This window comes from Triticum dicoccoides, chromosome 6A, assembly GCF_002162155.2.
Source record: "Triticum dicoccoides isolate Atlit2015 ecotype Zavitan chromosome 6A, WEW_v2.0, whole genome shotgun sequence".
In the NCBI taxonomy this organism is placed as follows: domain Eukaryota; kingdom Viridiplantae; phylum Streptophyta; class Magnoliopsida; order Poales; family Poaceae; genus Triticum; species Triticum dicoccoides.
In genome coordinates, this window is record NC_041390.1 from 38,184,805 (window position 1) to 38,198,546 (window position 13,742).

Here is a 13,742-nt window from a genome sequence, read left to right on the forward strand (position 1 = left end):
GTCTTGGGCTTTGGGTTTGGAATTTCATTTCAGCAAAATAAAGGCAAAAGGGAGAGAAAAAAGATATTACCTTTCGAAAATGCTGGGGCTCACTTCCTTATCCCCGCGCCCAGCGCGCCCTTCCCCGTCTCCGGCCACGCCTCCTCACCGCCGGCCGCCGCCGCCTGGCGGCCGTATCCGTCCCACATCCGCCGTATCGACCGCCGCGTCCGACGGCAGCGGCGCGGCCGACGACTACCACTCCACCATCCGCTCCCTAAACTCGCACGGCCGCCGCCACGTCCCCCGCAAATCCCTCGGCCAGGTCCGTCCGTCCAGCCACCCTCTCCCTCCCCGTTCCATTCCATGGCGGAACCCCCAGTCCGCGAGTTTCTTACCGTGGGGTTGCGCTCACTGTGCTGCAGAACTACATGCTGAACGCGAGGGTGAACGAGGAGCTGGTGGCGGCGGCGGGGGTGGAGGAGGGGGACGTCGTGCTCGAGATAGGCCCCGGGACGGGCTCGCTCACCGCCGCGCTGCTCGCCGCCGGCGCCACCGTCGTCGCCGTCGAGAAGGTCCGCCTATTTCAGTTTGCTGCTAGTCTAGTACTATTGCTCGACTAGTGACCCTGTGTATAGTTGATCTCTGCTAACTGAATTCATCCATAATCTGCAATACTATATTTGGTGACAGGATAAGCATATGGCTACCCTTGTGAGAGATAGATTTGGATCCACAGAGCAATTGAAGGTACTGTCTTGTTCTCAAATGAAGATACTGGATTGTTTCATCCCTGTGTTTGACTACTGATGTTGCTCAAATGGTAGTAAAAGGCCCATGGCTTGTGCCTTCATTCCTTTAAATTTGTCTGGAGATCTATAAGCCGGGTCCGACAGCAGGGTCACTCTATATGAAAGCATTTTTTACACTGTGTATCTACTAAAACAAATGCTACATTACGGACAGTTGTAAATACCACCAATTGAATGATGTATCTCAGTATCAAATTTATAATATTCTTGGTTATTATGTATAGTGATTTGGTAGTGAACTGCATTCTAACTTAACCTGCTTTATGTTGGAAAAACATGCCACACTTTTACATGAAAAGTAAGGTTCACATATTATGAATCCTTCTGAATTTTTGACAGAGTAAACTTATGTGGGTGTGTTAGTCCATGAACACTTTTGTTGGCTGTAAACTTCTAGCATGTAAATGTTGTGATAGGTGGTTGTTAACGTGAAATGCGTAAGGTGCTAAGCTCAAAAGCTATCATGTAACAGGAACATACAGTGTGTGCTTTTAATACTTTTCCCTTTATAGTGATATAAGTATGATAACCATCCCTGTGTTTTTTAATAAGGGCTATTGTACCGACCATTCTCTGGTTGCTCTTCTGGATATCTGAGATTACAAATCTTGCTATTTAATAGTTTGCTCTTCTTGTCACCAAAGACGGACATTTTGTTACATGTTTAACAAAGCTAGAAGTTCTAATTGGATGTTAAAATCAAACATAGTTCTCATCCGATGTGTAATGAGTTTGAAATTTAATGCAGGTCATTGAAGAAGATATTACAAAATTTCACGTTCACTCTCATTTTCTCCCTATCCTGGAGGAGAAATCTCGTGGCAAGAAAAAATACGCCAAGGTTAGCATTGATGTTTGGCATTATTTGTATTTCATTGAACTTGTAGAATTCGTTAAGTATTGGTCATGATGAAGACGTTTTTGTGTCCACACGATACTTTGTATTTTGTAGGTTGTGTCAAACTTACCATTCAATGTCAGCACTGAAGTTGTCAAACAAATTCTCCCAATGGGAGATGTTTTCTCTGTCATGGTGCTCATGCTTCAGGTTTGCATCACATCTATTTTTGCATTAAGTGGGTACATGTTGCTTGCAAGTTCCAGTTAATTACAACCCAGTATTGGTTCAGAAGATGACTGAACTTTGGTTATTTTCTGCAGTATAAACGGCTTGTACGATTTGTATGTTCGAAGTACTGCTCATTTCTTTTTCGAGAAAACGCAAAGACTTTGTGTTTCTTTTCATTGAACAGAAAGAGAGTTTAGCAGTACAAGCCTCCGAGGAGGATTACAAAATCAGCATGAAAGAAATTAGTGGATGTCCCGTTTGTCGGTAGGACAATGCCTGGTCGTATTGGTTCAGAGGATGACTGAACTTTGATTATTTTCTGCAGTATAAACTGCTTGTACGATTTGTATATTTGAAGTACTGCTCATTTCTGTGTATCTATTAATGTCAATCATAATGATGTTCGTATGCGCCTTCTATTTTCCTCACTTCTGCCAAATTTTATGTTTGATTTTTCGGATTTTTTCCCAGTGATTTTTTGTCCTTGTTATATGTGAGGTTCTTCTACTCTTCAATATCTATGGTGATTCATTACATCTTTAGTAAGAAAAGGTAAATCTGATTAATTCTTCATTTCAGGATGAAGCGGCACTACGCCTTGCAAATGCTTCAATACAAACACCAGAGTACCGACCTATCAATGTGTTTGTGAATTTCTACTCTGGTAAGAGGGTCTTCCTTTAGTTTGACCTGTTTGATACCTTCATGTCACTGGAATACACCTTATCTCAGCTATCTGTATTCCATCGTCCAGGCTTGAAAATAGGCTTACTCTTTTATTCTTTTTGTTTTTGTAAGTAATCATGCTTTTCTCTGAGGAAAACAGTAAGTAAACTCTCATAACAATGGGTATATTGTTTTGGGCTTTATACAAGGAATAGTTTTTCTCCATTGTTTCGATTTTCTACATGTAGATTCTCTGATGCACATTAGCTAGTATTCTTGAGCAATTAAATGATCCAAAGTGCCGTCATTGCCTGCATCTGATGGGAGCGCAGTGGCATCTCCTTGCCTACCTGGGTTCAATCCCTGCGTGGGCAGATTATATCTCTTCTGTACTGTAGTAACTGCTACTGTGTAGCTATGCAATTCATGCCCTGACAGTCATCAAATCATCTGAATTGTTTTCCAGCGTCTTAACAATTCGCTTAGTATGCCTAGTCACACATCACAGTTAATGACATGCATGCGTTATCTTTCTTTTTTGTAGAACCTGAATACAAGTTCAAAGTAGAGAGGGCCAACTTTTTCCCTCAACCGACGGTAAGCAATTTCTATTTCAGATGTCCTTATGCGCAGCATGCTATAACAGTGCTTGGGGTTTCATAAATGTGGCATGTAAGGATTTATCATGGATACCATGCAGGTTGATGGTGGTGTTATAAGGTTTAAAATAAAGGATGCTGGGGAGTATCCGCCTGTTAGTTCTAACAAAAGTTTCTTTTCAATGGTGAGTCAGAGTGCACACATAAGTTTCCTCCTCTTTTCCGCAAAACAAAAGTTTCCTCCTTTTCTTTAAACTAACTGCCAGTTGTTGGTGATAGCCATTAAGACTTGCTCGTGCCCTTTAATTCCAGGTGAACTCCGCGTTCAATGGGAAACGCAAGATGCTTCGGAAATCACTTCAACACCTATGTTCTTCTGCTGACATTGAGGCTGCTCTTACCAATATCGGTCTTCCGCCTACGGTATGCTCTCCCTCCCTCCATCCATCCTCTCCCATGAACTAAACTCACTATTGCTGCAGGCTAGACCGTCTGAACTGGGGATGGATGATTTCGTGAGGTTGCACAATCACCTGGGAAAAGTATGACCACCCCTGCGTTCAAAATGCGTATGGAATCATCTTATTGGTTTGCTCGCTGGACTAATCATGCCGCTGAAGTGATTTGGTTCCCAGCTAGAGCGCACTGCAACTTGCAGGTAAAGCATGTACAGAAGAGATGGCAAGTTGATTGGCTCAAGATATTGTTCTTTTATCTGATACAACAGATAATTCTCCAAATCATTTCAGATTATGCTTGCTGACAGTAACCGACTAGCATTCCCCAGCAGTCCCACAGCCTTCACCACAACATAATCGGTGGCACAGCTTGAGCCCACGGCACCCTTGCATGGAGATGATCATAGTGATTGTGCTCCAAGTTCAAAAGCAATGATAATATGCAGGATACAATTTGCTCGCACAGGAATTGCAGTTTTTCCCTTATCGCAGATAGCATCCCTGCAAGAGGGAAGATATGCAGGCGTTACATGTGTATAATTTACTGGAACTATCTATCCTCCTGTACTAATCTTCGCAAGTTGGAGGCGGAAATGTAGAGATCAAATGTCTGTCAGAGCAATCTGAAGACCAGGCAAAGATGCTAGCTGCTCATAGTAAATTGCCAAGAGCATTTTTATGGGTCGACATAGATGGTAGATAGAGGTACGGCTGTTGCATTTTGAGCTTTAGTTTGTTCTATAGACTGCAACAAAAACTTGCAGATGCTCGATGTTTGAGTGTGCGGCATTCTGATACTTTTTTGCCTGGCAGCGTGTCACTGTGATGCAACATACATGTACTGCCAGTTCTTTTCCTGACAAATATTGGTTAGCATGTTGTGCTGTTATTCTATTTTATTTCTTTTCTTTTGTTGGTTAAATGTCTGCGATGATGCTTGACTGTGGGTGTGATTAAAACATTATCTTCTTGCCACTATGGTTGTTTATGTGGACATGTGGATGATGCAGAGGCCAGGGGGTTATCCTCATTTTCTAAAAACAATAAAGTAAGGTTGTTTTAAGCTTTTGATTCAGCTACTCTCAAGTCTCGGTATGCTCAATTTGACTTGCTCTGAAAGTAGTGTTTCCCAGGTGACATTAGCCTTTTATGCAGAGGTTAGTATTTCTTTACAGATAACACCTTGTATTTTGACTTGAGGGGGCCTCCTCCCCTGCTCTTTGCCCCATGCGCCTCGTCTTGTGTCATCCACCTCCACTTCGTGCGACTTCAGACGTGTTTGGTTGCCTGCATGAGGCCCAACCAAGCATGTGCGGAAAGAAAATGGGTTGTTTGGTTGCCCGCATTCACTGTTTGGCCTGCATAGCACGATGTTTAAAGCACATCACAGCCAGGTCCGCTAGGAACCCCCGAATCGGCAGTTTCTAGCAAGGCAGGCTAGGCCGAAGCAGGGGAGGGGACACAAGGTGCCGAGCTTATGCGACCACGGAGATGGCACAAGCTTGCGCGTGTCTCCGAAATATCGATGGGAGGATTTTGGTTTACCTCCCGCCGATTGAATCACTCTATATAGCCCCCTTCGCCTCACCATCAAAACTCCCTCCACCATTCGCCCCCCTCCCGCCCTTTTGAGTTTTCCCTCCGACGTGCATCGGCACCGACGAGCAGGTAAGCGACGCTTCTTCTCCGGTCGGCGGTCCACGACAGCGGCGACTCGTGTCATCTTCCCTGGCGTGTTCCCTGTCTCCCTCGAGCTGCATCGATGGCCTCTTTGAGTTCAGCCACCCCCTTCTATGTATTCGTTGTAGCTAGATCTGAGAGCGTGTGGTAGGGTTTAATCTGAGAGCGTGTGGTAGGGTTTGATCCGTGAGCATGTGGTAGGGTTTTGTAGTATGCTAGGGTTGTATCGTAGTGTTGAACACAATGGATTGGAATGCTAGTAGTGATGGATTGATAGAATGCTTGTTGATGTATGCTGCTCATATCGTATTGAGCTAGATGGTCCAGTAGTGTGCGCTTTGCTTATTGTCCATGTGTGTGCTACGATTGTAGGACATGACCATGCAAACACAAGAGGTTACTCAGGCCCTTGTCCTATCCGAGAGCCAGTTCCCTCCGTCCTATGTCGAGGACTCCTAGCCCCCCCCCCCCATCAAGGACCAGATGCCTCCTGATTCAGATGTGTTCGAGATTTCAGGCATGGCTCCTCCTTTTCGTGCCTACAACATTTTGTGCTCGTTGTGCCAAATGTTGTTGTTGTTGTTGCCACTGCACAAACAGTAGCCGCAAAGGCAAAGAAGGATGGTAGGGGGAACAACATGAAGTGGCAACCGTTCATGTCCACGTTCGTTCTTAACAAGATGTGTGAGCTCATATCTAGTAGGGTTAGGACTAGCAAGGGCTTCAAGGAGGTGCACTTGAACACTGTTGCGAAGCAGGTGTTCGAGTTCTATGGCCAGGAGGTGTCTTCCACCCAGGTCTACAACCACCTCAGGAAGTGGAGAGCTAGATGGATCCAAGTGTCTAAGCTTAGGGACCTTAGTGGCGCCTCATGGGACCAGACCACTTACTCGATCGTTCTGGAGGTAGAGCACTACTCCGGCCATGTCACGGGTAGCTCATGCCCCCTTGTTTAATCATGTCAACCATTTGTTTTATTGCAACTAATAAGGGAGAGAAGTTGATCGACGTCCACCCTGGCCTCTACACCGCCGTCATGGACCAAGGTGGCTTCAGCCAAGAGGCTCTGATGGCTGCTCCGAGCCACCCGCTGGACAACAAGGCCCATGGTGTTGGGTTTATTTCCATGGCAACGCTCACAGGGTGCTCTGACTCAGGAGATGGCTGGGCAAGCACTACTACTAGTGTTGTATCTGGTGGTGGTGCCCGCATGCATGATTCTTGACGACGATGACGATGACGACGTATATTTTGTGTAGCTAGGGCTTGAATACTATTGATGGTCTCTATATTTTCGTGAGTTGGTATATACTAACCCCTCACGTTGATGTTGAACTTGCGGTGGTAGGACTACACCCTATTTTGGATGCGCTGTTGGGATAACACCATAGTAGTGGTAGATTGAACTTGTTATGTCATATGATCATGCATGCTTTGTTATTTTTCATGTGTAGTGTTCTCCATTGCTTGCTGCTTGAACTGTTGCTCTTCTGCAATGCTAGGACAAGTGGTATGTGGTGTTCAACGATAGGGTTCCAGGGGTTTACAGTTGATGTGAAGCATGCAATAAAAAAGTGTCAGGCTATAACAATAGCTGCCACAGAGGGTTTAAGAGTAGGCAGACGGTAGAGGGTGCTTACTCCAAGGTCGTGCTGAAGCATCATTGCAACAATGTTGAAGTTGGCAAGGTGGATCGACATTTTGGGCTAAAGAACTTCATCATCATCGTCTAGTTCGTCATGATTGCAGTGCTGTGACATTGGTGCGATCGTGTGTAAGCTGTAGCGGGTAAGCTTACCACGCAGGGGACAAGGTTACCACACCTTGCAACCTGTATGCAACCAAACACCGTGTATTTGCAGATGCCCGACCAATGCAGGACAACAAACGCCATGCCAAAAACGATCCGCTAATGCAAGCAGCATAGATATGGGCAACCAAACGATGTGCAAATGATGGTTTTTTCCCCGTTTTTCTTCAGTCAGGCCCAACCGAGTCAAGCATGCAATGCAAGCAAATTGTAGATGGCAACCAAACACGCCCTTCAGTGACGAGATTGATTGGAATGATGCTGTGGAGTCACCGAGTCATTCGAGGCCATGAAGGACGAAGCCGCCATCATTGTCATCAAAGAGGAAATGATGTTGCACGCCACACGGCAACAGATTCTTCAACTGTCAAGGTCATCACCATCATGGCCGAAGAGGAATCAAGGAGGCTCCATGCAGCAAAATGGTGATTCAACCGTCGAGGATGAGAGGGCGCTAAAGGTGGCCACGGATGCTTCTGCCACCAAGGTCATCATTTGTGAGGAGCTGGATTCCCATAGGAGGGGTATCGCCGAGGCTGCATCTGGGTGGGATGGTAGGCCTATAGGAGGGGTGCCACCGAGGCCATTGTCTAGGTCGAGCGGGAGTACCCCAACGAGAGGTGCCAAGGAGACCGCATCCGCCTTAATGGAGATGCCTCCAGACTCCCCTAACCACGACGGCCAGGAGCCATGCGTTATCATTAGATCATGCCGTCGTCGTAGTCGCATCTGGACCTTTATTATCTAATAATGTCTATATTGAATTTGGAGCTTATATCTATCTTTGAATGAGAACATGGCAGTTTGAGAGAGTGTGTATCACCCCAAATGGTGGGCCCCACATGACAGTAATAAATAAAAGTATAATAAAGATTTGTAGTTCTAGGGAGTTTGACTTTACACACCAACTTTGAAATCTTTTGATTGAAAAGATGTGTCACACCGACAGGTGGGCCCCACCTCACAGCCCCTCGTGTTCCCTCGCGCGGTCGCGGCTATAAACCCCACCCTCCCCCTCGCGGGCCGCGGACCAACAGCAGCCCGTCTCGCCCTGCCCGTCTCTGTCTCCCCGCTCCCGTCGCCGCCGGGTCCAAACCAGAGGAGCCGCGCCCGTGGAAACCTAGGGTTCCGCCCTCCCCGCCCTCCGAAGGTAACGCGCCGCAACCCCACGCCTCTCGCATGCCGCGATTCCTCCCCGAAGCACGACGCCCGTCCGCGTTACCCCCCCTGGAGCTGGCGCCCGCTCGGCCGCCTCGGCCCGGGGAGCTCAGATCTGGCGATTTTAAATATTTTTTCTGGCCGTGGGAATCTAGCTCGCATTTGCTTTGCGTTGCTTTTTCATGGCCCCTTCTAACCGGTAGCTCTGGCGGATTCTGGGCACGCAGGGGGCTCGGATTAGCTGCGCCAAACCTAGAAGCGTGTCAAGTGTTGTGCATGCTTACGAGAATTTGTATGCTGTTTAAACTGTGAAAAGTTGCTCGTGGTTGCCAGACGCTGCCACGTACTCCCTACTTTCTTAAATACAAGTCTTTTTAGAGATTTCAATACAAACGACATACGGATGTATATAGATGTACGCATTTTAGAGTGTAGATTCACTCATTTTGCTCCGTATGTAGTCCCTTATTGGAATATCTAAAAAGACTTATATTTAGGAACAGAGGGAGTAGTAGGGTACCGCAGCGTTGCTGTTCACTGGGATGTTCTGTTACGGTTTATCATGGCCATGTGCTTGTTAGGTCTTGGGGGTTCAGTCGGTCTGGATTGTTGGCATATCGATGCTCTCTCCATTCCAAAATATAGTCATCTGTAGATTTTTCCCCCCAAAGTCAAACTTTGTAGGGTTTGACCAAGTTCATAGAAAAATAATTAACATCTTGATGCAGTGATGCACTATATTTTGAAATAGAGGGAGTATCATGGATGCTACTCTGCTCTCCTGTGCTCCCGTTTGAAGTAATACACTACTGTCATCCTAGAGATTTTTCATTCGCTCATACAGCTCAACACTGATTAATATACTGTAAGGACACTATTTATTTAGACTGCAAATCAATAAAGCATATTTGGGTTCACCATTTCGCTGGTCAGCTGATCAGTTGTGTTGGACACCAAGGTGTTTGAGCTTCCTGTGCTTTACATACTGTCATCACTGCAGTTTGCATCCATTTGGATATGGGTAAAGGTATCTAGCTAGCAAACGTGCAATTCCCTGCAAGTACCTCAAATGTGCTGATTTTTTGCAAATCTGCTAGTGATGTTTATGTCTCTAGTTTATGTGTTTAATTTCTGGAATACGTGAATCTGCTATTATCTATCAAGGATGTGTATTATAATCCTGCTAGCACTTGATAGTAAGTTCAGTGTGTCTGTAGCTAACAGTTCCTTTGACTTCTATCTTTGAATAGGTTTGGAGAAGAGCTGTTTATCCAGCAACATGAGGCCAATTTTCTGTGGGAACCTTGACTATGATGCCCGCCAGTCTGAAATCGAGCGTCTTTTCGGCAAATATGGAAGAGTGGAGCGAGTTGACATGAAGACAGGTAAGACTGTTCATGTCCATTCTCTAGATTTAAGTTGGCCTTTTTGCCACCTGACTTGCTGTTGCACCTATTTGGTGGTCTCAGTTTCTGTATTCAGTTCATTAAGACACCAAACTCTTTTAAGAAATAAGCTTACAAGTTGCTTGAGTAAACAGCTTTAAATTGTGTTTTTTCGTATCCAATTTACCCGCTGCAAACTGCTATTTACTCAAAAAAGGATATTGATGTGCACAAATACATTAGCTCCATACAAGTCTTCCAAGGGAATGGAGTGAGTGGTGTGCTCAGATAGCTTTAACAAGATTGGGTGGCTGCCAAGTGGAAACAGACGTCCTCGTTGCTGCAAAGACTGCCATCACTTCTTCAACCATCCCTGGTGCAGTATGCTGCGGTCTGTTATAAGATATGATTGGACAAAGTGTGTATCAGGCCAGAGAATGTTCAGCAGAATCAGATTATGTTTATGTTATTTTGTCAAAGTCATTGGACAAGTCCAAACCAGGATAAATTTAGAAAAAGAAGTTATTTCTTAAAGCTTAGGTCCAGTACTCAATTGTTTCTTTGCCGCAGGAATATCACGAAGCATCTGTGCTCTCCCTGGTTGATGGACTGGGCTCTACCTTTCCTGCCTGAGCCCCTGCCTCATGCCCTGTCCATTTCCAGGAGTTCACAGTCCACCATGACATCTGTCACTTGGAAACGACCACCTCGTGACTGATGTCTTACTTTTACATCAATGTTGCACCCTCCTCCCCCGCCTGGTTACACTCTCCCACGTCAATCCAACCATGCCAATCTCATGGCCGGCTGGAGAAGAGTAGAGGTTCCACCGGCAGCACCACCACCACTTTTGGTGTACCACGAACGTTCGGATTATCATACTCTGACATCATTTAGTGCAACATACAAAAGGTCTGTTCCTATTTGTGCTGACATATCAATTTGTAGCTTACCAAGGTGATCTTGCAGTTTTTTGTATCTTACAAAGATTTTGATCACCATACTTGCCTTTATCTGTTTACCCTAAGGTTAGTAAAATGTGTGGTTACTTTAAATAACTAGTCACTTCTCCATGTTCAACGTTGAAGGATTTGCGTTCGTCTACATGGAAGATGAACGTGATGCTGAAGATGCTATCCATAGACTTGACAGAACTGACTTTGGTAGAAAAGGGAGGAGACTGAGAGTTGAATGGACAAAGGTGCGCAGTTGTCAACAAATAATAAAAGTCATCTCTCAGTAGCCTTATTTTTCTTAATATCTGCTGTCTATTATTTGTGTAGGAGGATCGCAGTGGTGGTCGGAAAGGAAATGGGAAGCGATCTCCAAGCAGCGTGAAACCAACCAAAACCTTGTTTGTGATCAACTTTGATCCGATCAACACAAGGACAATAGATTTGGAGAAGCACTTTGATCTGTATGGCAAGATTGCAAATATCAGAATCAGAAGGAACTTTGCATTTGTCCAGTATGAAACACAGGAAGATGCTACTAAAGCTCTGGACGGTACTAATGGAAGGTACTAACACTTGTTTCTTGATGTGCTTATAAGGACCACTTGCTCTGTCATGACATATAAGGCCTGCAGTAATAGCTTGATTATAACTGAATTCATTCTTTTGGCAGCACTGTGATGGACAGGGTCATCTCTGTTGAGTATGCACTTCGTGACGACGATGAAAAAAGGAACCGGTACAGTCCAGACAGGAGAGGAGGAGGCCGTGATAGATCTCCGGACAGAAGGGACAACCGCGGTAGGTCCGCAAGTCCTTATGGCAGAGGGCGGGAAAGGGGCAGCCCAGACTATGGCAGGGGCAGGGAGAGGGGCAGCCCGGACTATGGCAAGGGTGGTGCCAGAGATAGTCCTGACTATGTCCGTGGTGGAAGCCCATACGGCAGCAAAGGGGATGACAGGGCTAGCCCCAAGTATGACCGTGAACGCCGTGAAGCCAGTCCTGCCTATGACAGGCGCCGCAGGTTAGTACGCTGAAAATGCTTCCTTGTGCTTGCTAAATCGTGTTGAGGTGCCGCACTGAGCTTGTTTTCCACTGCGCAGCCGCTCGCCTGCAAGGTCGCCTGCAAGGGAAGATAGGGACTGAAACTGTGGATGGTTGTGCTCAACGCCACCTGCTTCGGACCAAATGGCCGCACCTGTCATAGTGTGATGCTCACTCAAGTTGGTTATGTTAAGTAGCCAGAAACTTCTGTAATATCTCTCTATTAGCTAGCTCTAGCTGAATGCTTTGTCGATTTGGTTTGAACTGTGATGATTGTTAGCTTAAACTTTGTCCAAACGGATTCTTTCAGTGAGACCATTTGCGGAGCGATGAGATGTACCGTGTATCGACCGACAGCAGTATTCTAGCTTTGCACTTTGGTTATTCTTCCATGTCCCTGTTCTCTGCTGTTGTTTCTGTTTTGTGCTGGTCGACATGTCCAGGGTTCTATTATAGCAATATGCCAGCAGCATAGCCCTGGACATGTTGCAAACAGTGTTGCTTTCTTGGATTTATGGGCACTTTTTAAATGGTTGATGATCAATTCATGTGGATGGAATTTCACATGAAGCTGTTTAATTCTTCCACTCCCAAGATGAACTATAAATATGGTCATATCATACTTCTGCGAAATAAGAGGGTTACAACTATGTTTTTTCCTAGCTTAAACTATGTTTTTTAGGGAGCTTGCATACTCACTTTTTTGTCGGATATGGGGACGCTAGGACGCGTCCGTCACGTCGGTCTAACGGGCTAGGCCCGCACCAAAACCCATCGGTTCGACATGCGCCTCCTTTGGTTTTGGTGAGGACGCATTCATGTCGCTGCTCCGGTGCCTGGCGCCAAAACCAATCACGTCGGTCTAACGGGCTAGGCCCGCACCAAAACCCATCGGTTCGACAGGCGCCTCCTTTGGTTTTGGTGAGGACGCATTCATGTCGCTGCTCCGGTGCCTGGCGCCAAAACCCATTGGTCTGGTAGGCGCCTCCTCCGGTTTAGGTGAGGACGCATTCATGTCACCGCTCCGGCGCAGGGGCCGAGGGACTAAATCAGGCTATTAAACTGGACGACGAGGCAAAGCAAGCTTGTCCCTATCCACCCTATATGCGTCGCCGCTGCCACTTCCTCTCCCTCTTCCACTTCCAATTCGAGGTGACATGCTACAAGCTGCTGACACCGGAGCGCTGGACAGAGATCCAGGCGAGATGCGCACCTCAAGCATTACGATCTGCCTTACTTCGGACAAGGAGGTGCCGGACGAGGAGATGGAAGAGGCGAAGCAGGGGGAGGAAGAGCCGCCGTCGTACAAGGAGGAGGCATCGATGCCGGAACAAGTCGAATTCGGCATGGAGGACGTGTTGGCGGAGTTTGAGCTTAACCAAGCGGAGGAGGTGGCGGACAATAGGCCATTCTCGAGTTCATCCAGTCCAAGGCGGAGATGACGAAGGGCGAACTGTCACTTCCTCCATGGAGTCTGAGCAGCTTTTCACGGATGAGGACAACAAAGAGTAGAGGTCAATGTTTCGTCCGGCCGCCAATGACCACAAGGCCGGTGCCTCCGGTAAGGAGGTCGTCAACATTTTCGACAACGAGTAGTTTAGTTTGCTACTTTGTTTATGTACTTAGAACAAATAGATGTTGCATGACATTGTATGAAAATAGGGATATGAAAATGAGGAGTGTGGTTGCAATGTGTGAAAAATGAAGGGTGACTGACACTGTCGTCTCAGACATGTGGAGTCTCACTTTTGGTAGGTCCGGTTGTAGATGCTTTGACTATGTTTGTGACATTTCAATATGTCTGTATGCCATATAAATGATCACCAATACATAAAAATCTTGACCATCCGAGAATATTTCACCTTACTTGAACAGGATCTGTTCTATAAAATTGTAATGTTACATCCTTTATCAATAAATATAAGTATCTGAGATGGAACCGAGAAATTCTCGTGCCTACAAGGATTAGCTCCGTGCTCCTGCCACCCTGACACACTGCTACAATCGAGGGAGAGGAACCTCATCCCTCCCTGCCCAAACAAACGACACCAACTTTGGTGATACACATCTCCAACGCCGACCCTCAAACCACCTGCATATGTTTGGACCGTGTTGTCCGGACCGGGAAG

At 46.2% G+C, this 13,742-nt stretch overlaps 2 protein-coding genes across 4 annotated transcripts; both read left to right on the forward strand.

The window, feature by feature from the left end:
- The first annotated feature begins 61 nt into the window (after positions 1 to 61).
- Positions 62 to 4,558, forward strand: LOC119314450 (ribosomal RNA small subunit methyltransferase, chloroplastic-like). The gene is made up of 11 exons (XM_037589172.1): positions 62 to 304; positions 405 to 554; positions 673 to 729; positions 1,540 to 1,632; positions 1,744 to 1,839; positions 2,440 to 2,524; positions 3,071 to 3,123; positions 3,227 to 3,310; positions 3,438 to 3,548; positions 3,608 to 3,783; positions 3,875 to 4,558. Exons 1-10 carry the CDS (start codon positions 80 to 82, stop codon positions 3,671 to 3,673), a joined length of 1,020 nt encoding a protein of 339 aa, XP_037445069.1. The 5' UTR covers positions 62 to 79; the 3' UTR covers positions 3,674 to 3,783; positions 3,875 to 4,558.
- Positions 4,559 to 8,110: 3,552 nt separating this feature from the next.
- Positions 8,111 to 12,003, forward strand: LOC119314451 (serine/arginine-rich splicing factor RS41-like). 3 transcript variants are annotated; one of them, XM_037589173.1, is made up of 6 exons: positions 8,111 to 8,223; positions 9,482 to 9,616; positions 10,705 to 10,817; positions 10,900 to 11,135; positions 11,243 to 11,593; positions 11,673 to 12,003. In XM_037589173.1, exons 2-6 carry the CDS (start codon positions 9,511 to 9,513, stop codon positions 11,713 to 11,715), a joined length of 849 nt encoding a protein of 282 aa, XP_037445070.1. In that variant the 5' UTR covers positions 8,111 to 8,223; positions 9,482 to 9,510; the 3' UTR covers positions 11,716 to 12,003. The 3 variants fall into 3 exon arrangements, with proteins under 3 accessions (XP_037445070.1, XP_037445072.1, XP_037445071.1); XM_037589175.1 differs by lacking the exon at positions 8,111 to 8,223 and adding an exon at positions 10,187 to 10,528; XM_037589174.1 differs by lacking the exons at positions 8,111 to 8,223; positions 9,482 to 9,616 and adding an exon at positions 9,631 to 10,528.
- Positions 12,004 to 13,742: the final 1,739 nt, after the last annotated feature.

What these genes read in the sequence shown, in the direction of transcription:
- LOC119314450 (XM_037589172.1), top strand. Translation starts at nt 80, where the DNA reads ATGCTGGGGCTCACTTCCTTATCCCCGCGCCCAGCGCGCCCTTCCCCG. An exon ending in CCGTCGTCGCCGTCGAGAAG is followed by an intron (nt 555 to 672) that starts GTCCGCCTATTT and finishes ATTTGGTGACAG; the next exon opens with GATAAGCATATGGCTACCCT. An exon ending in ATATCGGTCTTCCGCCTACG is followed by an intron (nt 3,549 to 3,607) that starts GTATGCTCTCCC and finishes CTATTGCTGCAG; the next exon opens with GCTAGACCGTCTGAACTGGG.
- LOC119314451 (XM_037589173.1), top strand. Translation starts at nt 9,511, where the DNA reads ATGAGGCCAATTTTCTGTGGGAACCTTGACTATGATGCCCGCCAGTCT. An exon ending in TGAGAGTTGAATGGACAAAG is followed by an intron (nt 10,818 to 10,899) that starts GTGCGCAGTTGT and finishes TTATTTGTGTAG; the next exon opens with GAGGATCGCAGTGGTGGTCG. An exon ending in GCCTATGACAGGCGCCGCAG is followed by an intron (nt 11,594 to 11,672) that starts GTTAGTACGCTG and finishes TCCACTGCGCAG; the next exon opens with CCGCTCGCCTGCAAGGTCGC.